The sequence below is a fragment of the Equus quagga genome, chromosome 1 (genome assembly GCF_021613505.1).
Source record: "Equus quagga isolate Etosha38 chromosome 1, UCLA_HA_Equagga_1.0, whole genome shotgun sequence".
Classification (NCBI taxonomy): Eukaryota; Metazoa; Chordata; class Mammalia; order Perissodactyla; family Equidae; genus Equus; species Equus quagga.
This window is the reverse complement of record NC_060267.1, coordinates 182,183,847-182,201,682: the sequence shown is the minus strand read 5'-3', so window position 1 is coordinate 182,201,682 and position 17,836 is coordinate 182,183,847. Positions and strand designations below refer to the sequence as shown.

The window sequence follows — 17,836 nt, the reverse complement described above, 5'->3', positions numbered from 1 at the left end:
ACCAGCGTGGTACCCTCGTCCTTTAAATCATCCCAGATGCTTTGATACAGAGAAGTAATTGCAGTCCTTTTGTTTGTAAATCTGTGTCTTGCGTTAATCATTCATGGCGTCTATACAGGGAACAAAACCGCAGCAAGTACCCCACCTCTGATGAAAATTTAATCCTGCTCTGCAGTTGAGTGGCGAGACTCCTTGCTGGCCAGAAGCACGGCGGCTCTCTCCCCTGGCCGTGTGTGCCAGCCTCCTTGCTTCGCCGCTGCCAGACCGCCCTCTCCCATCTTCCTCCAGTCCCTCACGTTATCCAGAGGGACATGGAGGCCTCCGACCAGGAGCGAGGCTCCCAACAGCTGGATTTAGAGGCGATAACTAGGAAAATTTCACTTCTGGACAAGTGGAGGGAAATCTTTAGTTTCCACAGGTAAGATTTCCTTGTTTTCTCATTCCTCCAAAACCAGAGAGATTTTAGAAGACTTGAGAAGTCTCCATTATAGATTCACGTTTGAAATGTGTCAGGTATAAATACCTGCAGAAAGAGACTTGCCTGGCGAGGCTGGGTTTGAGGAGGTGTGAGGGTGTGAGAGTTGAAGAGAGTCAGTAATTTACTTGATATTTTCTCTTTCATTTATAGGTTGGGAACCAGTAATACCGCTCCTCAGGTAAGCACTTTTCTCAAAGCCAATGTGTTTTCCTCTAGTCGCTTCTTCAAACAAGCACATTAGCAGCATAATCTGCATTTATTCTGTGCACATGGTCTCACTCGGGGGCCCCAGCGTTTAACCTCAACCTGAAACTCAAAACCCTGTTGAAGATCTTTTCTTGTGCTTCGTTTTTTCACAAAAATCTCTCCCTACTTTTCAGACCTACTTTTCATCATTAACAGCACCCTATAGTTATTATTTTAGAAAAAAGTAATATTAGAATCTAGAGTTCCTACTTGTGAAATAACACTCGATTCTGACAACCAAGAGCTTCAGGGTCCCTGCAGAAAAGGAGTTTGGAAAATAGTTCTCATCTTTATTCGGCTTCTGAGAAATTGTTTTCCTTCACCATTGTCAAATAAGGGAAAGACGACTCAATTCAGGTATTAGAAAGGTATCTTAAAATTTGTTGTACAGCTTAAGATGAAAGACGTCTTTCCCTCGTGCAATCTGAAAAGGTTAGAAGGAAATGGACTTTGTATTTCAGATGTTAATTCAGTCACTGAACAAACACAGCACAAAAATATTAAAGTGATTTTGCGGGCACTCGTATACGATATGATCAAACAACCGAATTGTTAATACTTTAACCATGACGCTAAAGCATCTGACTCAAGGAATCTGTGATCAAAAAGCCGTATTTGTGCTAAAACTCTCTTAACCACAGTCTGAATTAGAGTCGAGGAGATAATGCTTCTGTTTTCAGTCGTGGAAGTATTACATGGAGATGGCTGCCATTTAGGGGAATAGATTTGGAAGGAAAAAAATAAATAACGGTCAAGTTAGACTTTACACAAAGTGAGAGAAACCCACTGCACCCATGTGAAGATCTTCTATTTGATTTGCAAACGGCATCTTATCCCCTCCGTCGTCTGTGACCGAGATGCTGTGTTTCTGAGATAAGGAAGCATCCGCACCTCTAGGAACCGGGACAAACTGAGAAGGCAGTTTGCCTCATGTTTCAGCTGCCAACAGGGCGGACAGTAGTATAAAAGGTAAATTGGAAGAAAGGTTGATGCTAACTGATTTAAATGTCATGAGAATCGGTCAAGAAAAGTAAAAATAGATTTTTTTCTTAACAATTGGGGTTGGGTTTTTTAAAGAAGAAACGATTGCACTCACTGGGGAACAGGAATCCGAGAGAATTAAAAGGAGGTCACTGGCTTCATTGACTGGCCAGTTAACAACACAAGGAGAAACCCCTCGTAGAGACTGGAAAGATTCATTCATTGTTTGTAAAATGTTTTCATCTCAAAACAAGAGACAGTGACATTTACATTCTTCTCTAGACATAATTTCAAGTCAAGGTCTTGATAGCATTAATTATGTTTCCATAGTTACATTTAACCTCTCCTAGTCACATAAACCTATAAGGAGCCCCTTTGACACCGACACTGAGATTTTTCTGCCTCTTTTATTGCTATTTATCACAATTTTCAGACATCTTTAAAAGGGAGACAACATTTTCTGAACATTGATATTTCAGAGAGAAACAGAGAAAAGGGAAGGAAAGGTCATCTCCAGCTGCCTGTGCTTTGTTTTCTTGGTGGCATTTCACACAGGACCCTGACGGCAGCCGCGTGTTTGCTGATGAAAGTGAAGATGGAGCATGCGCACCTCAGCCCAGGGGACAAGGGCATTTGCCATCAGGTCACCTTTGTTGTGTTCCCAAGGCTTCTATCATCTCTTCCAGATCCGCCGGCTCTCCCATCTCCCGAGCTATGGCCGCGGTAAGCATAACTTGTCAATTAAACATGAAACGAAACGTAATCTTCCCCAAACAACAAGGCTGGGGAATCTTATCTGCTGTCATGTGAGAGCATTCCTGAAGATAAGACTACAGACGGTTGTTGGTTGTTACGGGTAAAAGGAGAATATAATTAAAATGATTTATTTATGGCATTTTTCAAGGACACAGGTGATGTTACAGTCTTTTCCTCCCAAACTCTGAGTCTCTAGTCACTTCCCCAATCTGACAGTTAAATTTGCGGGAGCGAGGGACTTAAATTAGAATAACTCACTGCAAGCGGTAGGATAGGGCAGACGCGAGCGCGGCCGATGCGTAAACAGCCGTGGATGCGCGAGACCGGCCCCTATGCGTGTGCGCGCCGGCTGGGGACCCGTGCCAGGCCCAGTCCTGAGACAAGGAGCAGATCTCAAGAAAGAAACGCTTTGTGGGGCTGCTGACTCATATGCAGATTTGAAAAGAACCCATATTTGAGGATCCAAGTGGATCGGGAAGCTACCGGTCCCCGGGAGCATTGGTTCAACACTTGACCAGGGTGGGGGCGAGAGGCCGAGGCAGAGACCCAGCCAGGGGGAAGACTGGCAGAATCTCAGTGGAGCAAACTGGCCAGGGCTGGAGGCAGTGCCTCGGTGAGTGTCCAAAGGGCCAGCTGTCATGGTCAAAGAGTTGTGACTGGAAACTGAAGGGGCTAAGCCAGGGGTCAGTCCAGGGGAAAGTGCCAGGTAGGGTGAGGGACCCCTCCAATTTCATTGCCCTCCCAGCTGTAATGAAACTCAGGGCTTCTCCGCACGACTTCCCCTCAATCACCCCATCCCCCAACCTCCGCTCTACATTCTGGAACCTCAGGCAGAGACTTCTCCTCGGGGCCCCAGAGCAAGAGCTGGAAGAAGCACCTGCTTCATGACGACGTGCTGCCCCACACCCAGGCATGCTTGTGGAAACCACCAGACCAGCATGGTCATCCAGGCAAACAGCAGCAGTACCTGCCCTGCAGCCAGGCCGGCCACGCACGTAGGGTTCCACGGTCTGTGCACTGCACGCAGGGTCCCTGCCAGGAGGGAGGAGCAGGGGCTGGAACACCCTGCTGGAAACTGCAGTCTCTGTCTGCTTTTTGAGCGCAAGGGCCAGGCCTGACTGCAATATTTCCAACCCTCAAGATAGCCTTTCCTTAAGCTTCCCAGCCGGGACGTCATCACATAGAGGGACTGCGGCCCCAAAACTCTTTTTTATCTCACATCTCCTGACAGCTTTGCAGAGCAACCCTCTCTGCTGTCACACCCATGGCACAAATGTACCGGGAGGTCCACTTGCTCTTATTGTCACAAATCTTCCCTTGGCATTGCATCTCCCTTTCTCGCTTGAATGCCAGATGTCACAGGAGATGGCCAGCAGGGCTCACAAAAGTGCTGCACTTTGCTCCCTGGCCTTGCTGGCCTGGTGGTGCCTTACTTCTGTGCCTAGTCGATGGCTCTCCTTTGGGGCATGAAGACAGGTGACGCGTCACCCTGTTAGGGTCTGCAGGCCTCGGGGCTCATTCTGCCCACATTGTGTTACAGAACCCAAGATGAGGGCCACCGTCTGTATTCTACTTGGCAAGACGACGTTTTAATGAACAATGTAGGCAATCCATTCTTGGCCTCTGTAATGAATTTCCATGGAGAATGTCATTTCAAAATTTACGCATATCTGGAAATAGGCTACCTTTGATGTGAAAAAGGAGAGAAAGCCATGATTCTATATCGGCATTTGACTGTAAATGCAAACATAAATTCCAGAAGACATCGTAATCTGTAACGGTGGGGGCGGAGGGGGCCGTGGGACGTGGTGGGAGGGAGTCTTTTCTCATCATACCTTTCTGTGTTCTCTGGATTTTGAACCATGTGAATGTACAATCTATTTTTAAAAACACACATACAAATTTTAAAAATAGAGAAAAGCCTTCACAGATGTTTCCAGAGTCTTCTAGTCTCTATACTGTGGAGGGAGGCAGGAGGGTCTGAGTCTCAATTCTCCCACTTCTCTGCAAACACAAACCTGAGGCACCTGGAGACCCCCAGTGACTTTGCCAAGGTAACTCCCTCCCTCTGGAAGGGCCTGGGAGACAAAAAATCTGAAACAGAGTCGACGGAGTGTTAAGGGAGTCCCAGAAGTAGAGGTAATTGATTTTTCTTTTAAAAAAGTGAATTTGGACTTGTTCCCATTACGTGGGCCCGATGATGGTGTGTTCTTTAAACAGCAGCAGGGTTAATTAAACACACCCTGGGATTTCAGGATGATGAGGCTTGGGGTCCTGAGTACGTGTGTCCCAGGGAGGCAGTTTCAAAACTTGACCAGTTCTCGTGGATGTTTCAGCAGAGCAGCCGCCCGGCAAATTATCAGAGCGACTGAAGCCCAGTACTCACTGGGGACGCCCTTTGTTGTCCTTCTGCTGTCCTTCCCACTCTGTTTGGAGCAGGAGGCATGGGTTTCCTGGCATCAGCACACATTCTTTGCTGGGAATCTGCTGGGAAAGGAGGGGGGGGCCCCCCTCTACCCCTCAGTTTCCCCAGCTCTCCTGTTTCTCACCTTTCGTTGCCCTGTTTCCGATACGACAGCCTTCTTCCTCCCCAAGCCTAACATCTTAGAGTGTGTGTGGTGTACGGACCTCCCGTCAAGGCTGCTGGCCCCTGTGACATTGTGGAGAAGGTGGGCTCCCGCCTTGGGCTCCTCCACCAGCCCCACCCGGCTGCCTCCTGCCCTCCACTGGCAGTTCCTCATGCTCCTCCATCTCCAGGCCCTTCTCCAGCACCCAGGCTGGAACACATTCCTGTGGCCTCTTTTATCAGCAGCCAAGAAACAAAGCCCTGGTGTATCTGCAATACCACCCAGCAGGATCGTACTAAAAATGTAATACTAGGAGATCAAAATATGCTGGGGGAGACTCAGATGAAGGAAGCTTTAATAGAGGATAACAGGCAATGGGGTGGCTTCTGGGGAGCAGGAAGCACAGCTTGGTGCCCCCCGCATAAGATCTGGCTGATCGATGGGCCTCAGTGGACATTTAGTTAATTAATTCCGTGCTCTGGGCAATCCCCTAGAGAGGCATCGCAGGGTGGGGTAGTGGATATCACCCGTGGACCCTTCAGATGCCCTCTCTTCCCTTCTCCACCCAGCTTTCTGCCCAGGAGACTGACCTATTAGGGACCCCATCACAAGGCTCCCTCCTCTGGCCTCCCGTTGCATTGCCCATTGGGAGCCCCGAGGGAGCTGGAGGGAGGGGAGGGGAGGCAGTCAGGTTGTGCAGAGCTGGCTGAATCGCTCCCGCTCTCTGGCAGTCCTGTCCCAGGACTCTCTCCTTCCTGGTCCAGGTAACCACTCCTTCCCCGGCCCCTTCCTGTCTAGGGGACATAACGACTGCTTCCTGTGGCCAGCCCGGGGACCCCGCATCAGCAGTGCGGTTTCCCCATGCAGCCCACATCTTTGTAGACAGTCCCTGTATCCAACCTTCCTCCAGTTAATCACCCTGACTTGAGAGTGCCATCTGTTTCCTGCTGGGACCCTGACAGGGACAAGTGGGAAGGCTCGAGTTTGGGTCCTGGCACCACCATTTACTAACTACCCGACCTTGGGCACACCACCTAACTGCTCTGGGCCTGGAGTCGTTTAACTGTACAATGAAAGGGCAGAATTATATACTTTTTTAATTTAACAAATACTTATTGTGAGCCTACTGCGTACCAGGCACTACACCAGATGCTGTGAAACCCACGATGAACAAAGTCTGCCACTCTACATGATGGGCTGGGAGAGACATGTCTGCTTAGCACTCACGAACTCTAAAATCTCTGGTTCTATGATAGCCCAGCAATTTCCAAGGTGAAAAACGATTTAGGGAAGGAGTTTCAAAGAGAATTATTCTACCTTCATCTGGGGTGTTGGAGGGAGAGGACTGGACGGGGCCAGGTGGTCACAGGGAAACTCTAAGCCCAGGGACAGGGGACAAGGCAGTCAGAGTAAGGAAATTAAACGTGTTGGGAAGAATGATCCGGGACCTCTGTCTCCCCGTGTGTGTGCGTGTGTGTGTGCGTGTGCGTGATAATCATCATCGCCATGATCATCATCACGGCAATCAGGAAAGAGAGGTGTTCATTACCGATCCTGGAACACTAACAAAGTGAAAAGGGAAAACTATAAGCCGCGCTTGATTGTGTTAAATAAGAACGATCGTTACAGTCATTTATTAGGACCATTTACCATTGGTGTCTAGTTACCAGGCAGCCCAACAACATACGCTCTTCTTGTTAGAAATTATATTGGATAAGAAAGCAAATGTTACCCAGGTAAGATGACTCATCCTGGAGGCTTGGGCTTGCAGAATTTTTCGAATTGGAATTTGAGTCCTAAGCCTTCTTACTCTGAACGGTCTTCATTCTCCGTGCTTCTCCTCCCTTGTTCCTGCCCCTCTCTGGTCTTCCCCGTCTGCGTTGGGACTTCCTTCCCTACGGCTCAGGATGTTCCTGGGGAGACGGGCTGTGTTTTCACAAAGGTCGCAGCACTCTACGTTTACTCTGCACTTATGGCTGCTGAAGCCCTTTCTACACGCCTTCTCTTCCGATGAGAGCCGCAGTGTGGACCGAGCAGGAGTTGTCCTCATTTCGGGATAAGTGAATGAAGTCTTGGAGAGGTGGGGCCATCCGCCCAAGCTCACGTGGTCAGTAAGGAGCAGAATGGGGCTTCTCGTCCCCAGAGCTGGGAGTGGTCGATCTTTCTCCTGTGCTGTGCCGCCTGATGCCAAGGAAACACTTCTGTTCCTTTTCAGTCCTCTGTTGGGATGCCTTGGGTTGGCGGCCTCTGTGACCACGGTGCACGCTGGGTCTGTGCCCAGCCTCTCTGCCCATCTGTGACCTCTCCTTGACTTGTCGTTGCCCTGAGGTACCAGACAGATCCTTTTACTTCAAGTGCACTTCTGAGCCCTTGCTCACACTGAAATGCACCTGCCTCTGTTTCTCTATAGTGACAGTCTTTTCTTTTGAGGGTGGGAGCAGAGATGACCAGGAAATAAATTCCAGCCGTGGTCCAGACCCTGGTCAGACCCGGGAAAGGCTGTTCCAGGTGCTTGCTTCTCCTGCATCCGTCCTTCTTCGAGTCCGTTAGGGCCTGCTCCGTGCACAGCTGGAAAGAGGTACCGTGGTTCTTGGCCAGCTGGGCTCCACGTTCCTCTGTCCACACTCTGCCGCTGGCTCTGATGCCTGAATGTGATATTCGAAGCCCTCCAGGATCAGCCCCAGGTCAGCTTCCACTTGCTTCCTGCCCCGCGGCCCCGGAACACACACGCAGTGCTCTGGTCCCACTGAACAGACCCCTGGGCACCATGTGAGTGTCTGCAGATCTTTCTCCTCTGTTCCAGGCACTAGGCCCAGGTGTGGTTTGTCCCAGAGAGCGGGCTGTGTGCCTCTGCTGGAGCATGGGGTGCTTTCCCATGGGGAAAGAGGAGTAAGTAAGGGGAGTAAGTAAGCATGGGGACAGGGGAGTAAGTGACATATTGAATAACCTGAGTCACCTCGTGGAAAGTGAGCCCCTTGCTCACTCCGGCAGGCTGGGGAGAAAGACTGTCAGGGCGGCGCACACCCACACTGCTGAACACTCCCTTTTCAACTCAAGAGTGCAGGGCTCAGTCAGAGCTTTCACAGGCCACAGTTTCTAGTTAATTTGATAACATCATTTTCATTCCATTATATTTTTTATCATGTACAGCAAGTGATTTAGATTCCCACTTAAGGAGGTGATATAAAGTGTCCTTTTTAAATAAATGTTTCCTAAGTTATAAAAGAGTGCCCCAAGCTCATGAAAACGTTACTTGAATAATGATTGGCACACAACGTGACAGTCATCATAAGGGGGCACGTACACGATTGAGGTTGGGGAGCGGAGCACTGGGGTTAGAATGGGTGCAGATCCCAGCTCTGTTTCTACTAGCTGGGGGACCGCAGGCAAACACTTCTCTGTGAAAGAAGGGTAAGACGGTCCCTACCTCAAAGGATTAAATTCCCCTAGGGAACGTAAAGCAGTTAGCCCTGTGCCTGGCACGTAGAAAACGCTCAGTGAATGCTAGATGCCATTTGCCAGCCTCATCTAAATGCCGCCTCTTCCATGGAGCCTTCCCGAGTACTCCAGTCAGCGGTTCTCCTTTCTCTGTCCTCTCGTGTACTTTGAACTTGACTTATGGAACTTCAAGCACTCTGTCTCTACAGAGTTGTGGGGTATCTGTAGCCCACGTAGGCCCCAGCACATGCCAGATGATTAATTCTTCTCTGCTTATGAATAGGTTCCTTTTTCGTGTGGTTGGTCTGTAAAGGCCTGTTCCCATCTTTCTGCGAAGCTCCAGAAGGAATGGCAACCAGCTGTAGAGCATCCAGGAAAACCTTAAAGATTCTGGGGAGCACAGAGGATGCTCGCTCAGGATCATTTAAACCACCATTGTTCTCAGGCTAGAAACCCGGGGGCCTGTCTATTCCTTTTTCTCTGGAGCAAGAAAGACACACACATGGGAGAGGCAGGGGTTACAGAGTCACGGATCCAGGGACAGAGGCCTAAGGCCAGAGCGGACGCCCGAGGTGGACTAGGAGGGGTAAAGGAGAGGCGGCTGGCGGTGGAAGGAGAGGCAGACACGGGGACAAGAATCGCCTGGGGACGAGGTGCAGCGTTGACACTGAGCCTTCAGGTTGGCATGTCCTGAGAGAACCAGCCCTGAAGCTCTGGCAGAGAACTTTACAATCGACCTAGGGGACGGAGCAACGTGTAAACCCGACGCGGAAGGGGACAGGCCCTCCTCCGCGATGCCACCACCCCGCTTACGGCTCTTTGGGGAGGAAAGTATCGGGGAAGAACCGTCTTTGTGGGAACCGTTCCTTTCCCTTCTTTTCAGAAGCTGCGCCAGAGTCTGTTTGCAAACACAGGCCACATCTTCAGCCGCGACTGGAGAAGGGCCTGTTTCAGCTTCCACGATCCTTTCTCTGACCTGGCTTTCGCTTTGGAGGCAGGAAAGGTAACAGAAGTCAACAGTTTTTAAAATCTCAATCCCGTGTTCCCTAGCTACGTTTCCTTCCAGCCTCATCCATATGAAAGCATGTTTTCATTAGAATCACATGTAGAACATATTTATAATTGAAAGTTTAATCTTACATGATAACAGTGTTTAAAATTATAATATCCTGTCTGGGTTGTAACAAAGTCTCAAACTCACCCCTCCCCTGCCCCGTTCCCCTTCCAGTCCGGCTTTTCCTGGTCTTTCTCTCCAAGTTCTAAGCATCCCTGAGGATTTAGAGGCAGGAGGAGACCTAGAAGCTTCTTTCTGGCTTGTTTAAAATCTCAATAATTCATGCATCGATCACCACTCGCACGGAATCTCCAGGGCTAGCCAGCTAGTTCCTTACTCTCCATAAATCTAAGTTTGCTCTGGAGCAGGGGCCTAGAGGAGGCAGGTGGAGGAGGACATTCATCCCCAGAGCCAGCCCTCGGGGAAGGGTGCCTTCGCTAAGCCTAGAGGATGCCGTATTCCAGGAGGGGCAAGGCTGCAGAGAAGAACGGAGACCGACATCCATTTCCAAGGCTTCTCCTTAGTAATGTGGGCCCCAAGTGGTTCCCCTACAATTGTAGAGCCCTGCTGGTGGCCTTCGCACCCTCAACATTCGTCCGCCCCATTTTAGGGAGGCGCCCGGAGCATTCAGATGGCTGTACAAGGATCCATCCTCAAATACTTGTTGTTTGCCAGGAAGGGGATAGACTGCAACTTGCCCAGGTAAGAGGCCTACAGAAGCACTCGACAGAGCTGCCCATTTCAGAACTTTATACGCTACATAATCACGATGGAAAATCCCCCGGGTCGCCTCAGGAAGGGGACACGCCCATGAGACAGACATGGCTCCAGCTCTCCCAGAGGGCCTGCATCTCATGACTGGAGGCTCTCCTGGAGTCACTGTCAACATTCAGTTGCAGCGACACTGTTGACAGCATCATGCTCTACTGCAGACCATCCTGCCAGGGAAAACGAGGCACGGGCTCTCAGGCGGGCTTACTTGACAAAGCTTCACAGGAAGCCCCAACCTAGCAGTTCCAGGGAGGAACACGAGAGGTGGTGACAAACCCGACAAATGAAGGGTTCAGGCTGGCGAAGGAGACAGTGCTTGTTAGGAGCCTACCTAAAAAATCACTTCCAATGCCTTTTTCGTAGAAGTTAACGAAGCCCTATCACGTGCAAAGCTCCATGCTTGATATTAGAGGAAATAGAAATAATTACAAGACATCTATCCACCCTCAGGCAGGCCTAGTTATCACCCAAAACGGGAACTAAATGTGTAACATATTCTAAGATCATGAATTGCCAGCCTCCTTAGAAGCAGAGCCAAAGATGGGAATTCTTTGTGCAAGTGATTTATTAAGGGAATGCCCTCAGGGGAAGCCTGTAAGAGAGTAAGGGAAGCAGGAGAGGGAAGGAGAAGCTAAGGAAGAGTGTGGTTTCCTGAGCCGTCTAGCCCAAGCCTGGTCAGTGGAGCTCTAGAGTGCCAGCTGCCCGTCTTCAGATAAGGGGGCAGGGCCCTTGTACCTCCGCCCCAGTCAGGCCTCGGCTAGGGGCCATCCTTTGGGAGAGGGGCATAACTCCTGGTCCCTTCTGGGAAGGCAGCTCCAATTCTTCAGAGAAAATTGAAAAGTAGCAGCCACTAGCAGCAGTACCCGGAGCAGCGGGGGGACGTGTCCACCAATAAGTAAAGGCCATCCCAGGGGCTGTCGATGCGGCACACAGCATTTGCTACATGGATATACGGCCTTCGGCACAGTACCAGGCCAGCAGCCAGTGTTAAACAAAGGGTGCTGAGTAACCCCATCACAGACCCCGCTGTGAAACCTCCCCAACCCCGGGCACAGCTCTCGCTCCTGCTCCGCCTTGTTCTCCTTCTGCCTGGGCCAGGGTTTCGGAGGACGGGGCTCTTTGTTACTCAGAGATGGACGGGGTCTATAAATCGCTGCTGAGCTTATCAATAAACCTCTACCACATGTTTCTTCATCAGGACAACAGTTGTCATTGTTACCTGCAGAGAAAACGAGCGCAGTAAAGATCGGCCCCTTTCCTGGGGGTCTCACGGGTTGGGATTACCCTGTGGGTACATGGTCAGGAGCCAGACCTGTGTCCAAACCCCTGCTCCTCACTTTAAAGGTGAAGGACTGACCGAGTACTCGACGTCTCCGCCTTGCCTTCCTCTCCTCTAGAATGGGAGTAATGAGTCTCTACCTCCCGTTAGATGAGGTGATACGTGTGAAGTGCTTAGAAAGTGCCAGGTGAGTGTAAGCCACAGGTTCCTCAGGCCGCCTGAAGTCACCGCAAATGATGTCTAGGACGGGATGGGCAGAAAGCACGGTGGTGGCGTGCACTTGAGAGACAGGCAGGCGAGTGCGTGAGGAAAGGCGGATTGTGGAAGATGCGCTGAGGGACCGTCCGTCTGGGCAGAGGGCTGCGAATGGCGGCCTGGGAGGCGGACGTGGAAGGCGAGCTTGGGCCGTGCTCGGAAAGGGCCTGTGTATGGGGTTAAATAGTTCGATGGGTCCCTGCTGGAGCCCAGGGAGAGGACGGTGGCGGACTCCAGGGGGCAGTAGTGCACAGGGTGGGATTGGCTGAGAGCACAGGGGGAACACGCTGCCCCACGAGGATGCCAGTTCCAGGGATGGCAGAGCGGACAAGGCCCCCCGCCCGTGACATTCGCACAGTGTAGGCTGATGAAGGACCCGAATACACCCACCCTGCATTCAGGTGGGACACAGAAGGGACGGCCCCGGCACTCAGCCAGGTGACGGTTCCCACCCATGGGTTCCTAACTCTGCCTCCTGCGTTGCAGCTTATGTGCAGTGAGCCGGCAGGAGCAGGGGCGGGCCCTGGCTGCTGCGCTCGCTGGCATCCTGTGGGCTGCAGGAGCGGCTCAGAAGGCCACAATCTGTCTCGTCACTGAGGACACTTACGTCACCTCGACTCCTCGCTGCTCTGGGGATGACTTCACAGAGCAGGTGAGTGCATCCCGCCCATCCTGCCAGATGAAGGGCCAGTGAAGCCTGAGCGTGTGCTAGACTCAGCACGGAAATGAAGGTGGAGGCCCATCCGTGTCCTGCAAGTGTCTGATGTGGCCGAAGGCACCTTCCAAACAGGCAAGACCAAGGGCTGTAGGCTATCCAAGCAGCCAAAGTGGAGAATCCTGCTGAGAAGTTCTCCTTCCAGAATCCACCATGATCAAGAACATCCCATACCTGAAACCGTCATAACCTGCATTTCCATATCCACCATTTAAACATAGTTAAATTCTACCTATTAGGGGAAAAAAATCTGTTTATGGTTTTACTGCTCAAGATCTCATATTGGTTTAAAACTGAGGAATGTTAAAGTGAGACCGATTGTGCCCCGTATGTTTTACATGGCTTTGGGTAAGATAATATGTCAGCTTTTAGCAATGCGATTTTGCAATGAAACAAAAAGCTCCCTTGAGGTAATAACAATGAGTTGACATCTTATAGATGTAACTTTCATCTTCCTTTTCATTTTTATCTTCTGTTCCTGATTTATAGCTCCAGCTGTTTGAGCTTTTAGAGCAAGAAGCCACTGAGAGATTCATCTATGATCATTTACAGTGTGTAAGTGTTTAAGTCTTGAGACAATTCCTTCATGTTGAACTGATCTTACAGGAAGCTTCTTTCTTTTATAAAGTGTATTTCTAATGATGCTTGTTAAGAAAACCAGGTCATTTTGAGGCTAAGAAAGGGTGGAACAAGAGAAAGAGGAGCCCGCCTCTCCCTCCCCACAACCTAGAAAGAGGCCAGATCACACACAGGCCCCTCACAAATGCCTCTTTCTCCTTGGCTGATCAAACCAGAGAACGACGCGGCGGAGGGCATATGCCGGGATTTCTTTGTTAAGGCGATCTTGCCTCATCCAATGGATTAAGCAGAAAAATGGCAGACAACTAAGGCCCTGGTCTAAATGGCCAAAATGACCATTCACACATCTCCAGGGAAGTGACTTCCTGTCTGAAAACGGTGGCCCATCTCACCTCTGCTGTGAGCACCTTCGACACAGTGTGCTCCCACAGTGGGTGTTCCCCACCCCCAGGGGGAGGGGACAAAGTAGGGTGGTGGAAAGTGGAAGAGGCTTTTCAAGATTCCGCTGTGGAGAAAGAAATGAACATTGGCTTTCTGAAGAATCAAAACTCTACAATGTGAAAGCAGGGGACAGGGAACAGGGTAACCACGAAGCTGTATGCCTGTGGCTTGTACGGAAGGGGAAATGTGATCCATGCAACTCTCTGCTTCATCCTTTCAAAGGCTATAGAGGCAGAAAACGGGCATGAGTTCCCAGCCGCGTACTAGCTCTGTGATCTCGATAAGCTCGCTACCCCAGGCCTCAGAGGTCTGTGTGGTAGGCAGAAGAATGGCCCCCCAAAGATGTCCACACACTACCCCCTGAAAACAGTGAATGTTACCTTACACAGCAAAGGGGAATTAAGACTGCTAATCAGCTGACTTTAAAATACAGGATTATCTGGGTTACCCAGGCGGGCTCAGTACCATCTCAAGGGTCCTTATGTGGCAGAGGAGGGATCAGTGTGCAGTGATATGAGAAGAGAGCCACGCCACTGATGGCTCTGAGCTGAAAGTGGGGCATGAACCAAGGGATGCGGGCAGGGCCACTCGAAGAGCCAGAAGGAATGCAGGTCTGCTGACATCTTGATTTTGGCCCAAGAAGACCCATTTCAAATTTCTGATCTCCAGAGCTATAAGATAATCAATTTGTATTATTTAGGCTATTAAATTGATGGTAATTTGTTACAGCAGTAATATGAAACTAATAAAACCTGTATGATAGATTTTTAAATACCAGACATGAAATGTGAAGCTAGAAGCCTGCTTAGGGACTCCCTGTTGTGGGCAGGAGACGTTTAATGGGGTTACACAGATAGAGAGGACCATGTAAGAAACGACCCTTCCAGCAAAAACAGGCAAACGCTTCCTTCCCCACCTTCTGTCTCCTCAGCTCAGACCTGGGAGAGTTGATTCAGCAGGAAGGACCCCCACTTCTTCAGTGTAGCCAGAGAGGCTCAGAGCTGAAGCTGTGCACAGACTTTTCTCGTCAAAGGCTAGGAGGTGAGCTGGAACGAGTAATAAAGGCCCTAAGCAGAAACAGACCATGCAGCACAGGTGGGCTGGGCGAAAGAGCGACCTGAGTCAAGCAGACCCAAGCTGACCATCGTGTAGCCACGCTGGGCAAGGGTGGCACCATTTCCTCAGTGAGGCGGGGAATTGATGGCATGTTCCCTCAAGGGCACCCCCTGACCAGGGGCTGCATGTTGTGATCAGCCCCCATTCAGACCTTTACCAACCCTGTTCACTATCAAAATGCACCAGTCCTGTGTCCCATTCTCGAGGCAGAGATCTCAAGCTAGAAGTCTAAGGGCTACCTGTGGGCAGTAGACCTGTTTTCATGGGTTGCATCACATCCTCCCAAAAAGCTATGCTAGAATCCTAACCCCTCATACCTGTGAATGTGACCTTATTGGAAAATAGGGTCTTTGCAGATGCAATCGAGTTAAGACGAGGTCATGCTCGATTAGGGTGGGCCCTAATCCAGTGGCTGGTATCTTTACAGGAAAAGGAAATTGGGACGTAGACACAGACAGGCAGGGAGAACACCAGGTGATAATGAAGGCAGAGACTAGAGTGATGCAGCTCACAACCAAGAAACTCCAAGAATTGCCAGCAGCCCCCAGAAGCTGGCAGACGAAAGGAGAGAGCTAGCAGCCTTCAGAGAGAGCCTGGCCCTGTTCTGACACCTCGACTTCAGACCTCCGGCCTCCAGAACTGGGAGAGAATAAATTCCTATTGTTTTAAGCTATTCAGATTTCCAGTAATTCGTTACAGCAGCCCCAGGATACTAAGACACCCGTCACATATGATGCACAGCATCAGCCCACATGGTGTTGCATTTTTAAAAATTTGACTCAGTGAACATCAAAAGCAATGAGGAAACTCCCCATGAGAACTAGGATTTTTTTTTTCACCATTTAGGCAACATTTATTGAGCACCTACTGTCTGTCAGGGATTCCAGTATAAGTTCACACTTCTTATTTATATATTAGACGAAGTTTTAAATGCTTTATATACTTTACTTCATTTCACCTTCAATTTACAGATAATGAAATTGAATTACAGAGAGATGAAGTAACTGAAACTCACAAGGTTAGTAGCAGAGCTGGGACTTGAACCCAGGCAGTTTGGAACCATGGGTTAGCAAACTATGGCCCATGGGCCAAATTTGCTCCACAGCCTGCCTTTGTAAATACAATTTCACTGGAATATAGCCATGGCAACTTGTATTGTCTGTGGCTGCTTTTGTGCTACAAGGGCAGAAAGACCATATGTCCCATAAAGCCTAAAATATTTACTATCTAGCCCTTTACAGAAAAAGTTTGCTAACATCTGACCTTAACTGTTTCACCATAGTGCTCCCATGGACTAGGTGGACACTAAGAGACAATGATAAATAAAATACAGACCCTGCCCTCAAGGAAATCAATCTAGTAAAAATAACGATGCTCTCCAGCACATCCTGCCCTCACTGGGTGTTATAAAAATAATTAACAAAATCACAATGCTGCAATAATAACGATAACAACAACCATAGTGAACATTAATTGAGGGTTCACTGTGTGCCAGGCATAGTCCATAGTTCTCTCCATCTATGCAGTCACTGAATCCTCCCGACAATCCCATGAAATAGGTACCATTATGATCCTCACTGTATACAGAAGGAAACTGAAGTAAAGAGAGTTTAACAGCACTTCACACTGCATGCTGGGATCACACAGACAGAGCCAGACATTCTGGACAAGGAGAAGAATGCAGGGAGATGTGAAAGACAAGCGCCATATTATAGTAGTATAGGCTTCAATTTTCACAAATTTTAATTAGGATTTTTAAATTTCCCCGGTCAATTATAATTAGAAATGTGTAGAAGACACATTTTTTTTTTTAATTCACTACTTTCCATTTTATTGTCACTGCGGTGGTCTTCAAACCAGGTACCATACCCAAAAGGTATACAATATAATGCTGTGATCAAGAAACTACTAGCACTTTATACATGAGAACTAGGATTTTTAGCTTTGTTCAACAAATCAGAAAAACTAACTCTACTAGACCTATATTCTTGCTTGTCCCCAATTCACTGACATAGGAGGTGGCAGTTCCCACTGGACAGGTGGTGATAGGCTGAATGATGTCACCCATCTGGTGAAAGTGACTTTGCAGATATGATTAAGTTAAAGATCTTGAGATGGGCGATTATCTGAATTTTCCTGGTAGGCCCAATTGATACTAAGGGTCTTATGAGGGAAAGAAGATAGCAGGAGAGTGAGGGAAAGAGATGAGACGAGGGAAGCAAAGGGAGAGGAGGCTACATGATGTGGGTCACGAGCCAAGCAGGAACGGCTTCTAGAAGCCAGAAAAGGCCAGGAAACAGAAGCTCCCAGAGAGCCTGCAGAAGGAATGCAGGCTTGCCAGCAGTCTGGATGGACTCCCGTGACACTCCTGGTGGACATGTAACCTCCAGAACTGAAAGATAATGAACTCGCGTTGGACCAAGTTGGCGGTAACTTGTTGTGGCAGCAAACACACAACGTGTGTGATAGGAAACTAACACACAAGTGTTCTCCAGCTCACCTCAGCTGCACCTCTGCCTGTTTCTCTCACACCCCTCAGTGCACCCATTTGCGTTCCTGTCTGGCTCCTATGGCACTGGAACTTGTTCTGCTGCCTGAGGGTCCTGCCCCTGCCAGGTCACAGATAGCAAAGGGGACAAATTTTTAAAAAGGTGCATGCGTTTAACAGAATTCCAGATTCAATACCTTTCAAGGAGAGACTTTCACCCTGGGCATCTTGAAAGCTAGCCAAGGAGCTTCTTTTCAGCAGGTTGAGTATTGATTAAAGCTAAGACGGGGCCAATTAATGAGAGGCCCTGACTGTTGGCCAGGCAATTTGGATTTGATCCTGGAGATCACAGGGCACCTCTGGTGTGTCCTGAGCAGCAAAGCAACCTGGCCAACAAAGAGATAGGAGAGAAGCGGCTCAGAGAGGGACAGATACTAATTCTGCTGTGGTTCTGGCGTGTTCCAAGAACCAAGAAAGGTACTGTGCGTCACTCCATTTAAACTTCTGCAACAAACGTAGGGGAAAATGATATTTTCATCTGCAATCGCAAATGAGGAGATGGAAACTCAAAGGAGTTAGTAAGTAGGAGTTAGTAAGTAGAGTTAGTGAGTAGGAGTTAGTGAGTAGGAGTTAGTGAGCAGGAGTTAGTGAGCAGGAGTTAGTGAGCAGGAG

General features: G+C 49.2%; 1 protein-coding gene across 1 annotated transcript in view; it reads left to right on the top strand.

The window, feature by feature from the left end:
- Positions 1-311: 311 nt before the first annotated feature.
- Positions 312-17,836, top strand: part of MINDY4B (MINDY family member 4B) — a 32,411-nt gene continuing 14,886 nt past the window's right edge. The window contains exons 1-7 of the mRNA XM_046642048.1: positions 312-418; positions 629-656; positions 2,261-2,428; positions 9,350-9,469; positions 10,131-10,222; positions 12,312-12,477; positions 13,030-13,095. Coding sequence (XP_046498004.1) covers positions 312-418; positions 629-656; positions 2,261-2,428; positions 9,350-9,469; positions 10,131-10,222; positions 12,312-12,477; positions 13,030-13,095 — 747 coding nt within the window. The remainder of the gene's footprint in view (positions 419-628; positions 657-2,260; positions 2,429-9,349; positions 9,470-10,130; positions 10,223-12,311; positions 12,478-13,029; positions 13,096-17,836) is intronic.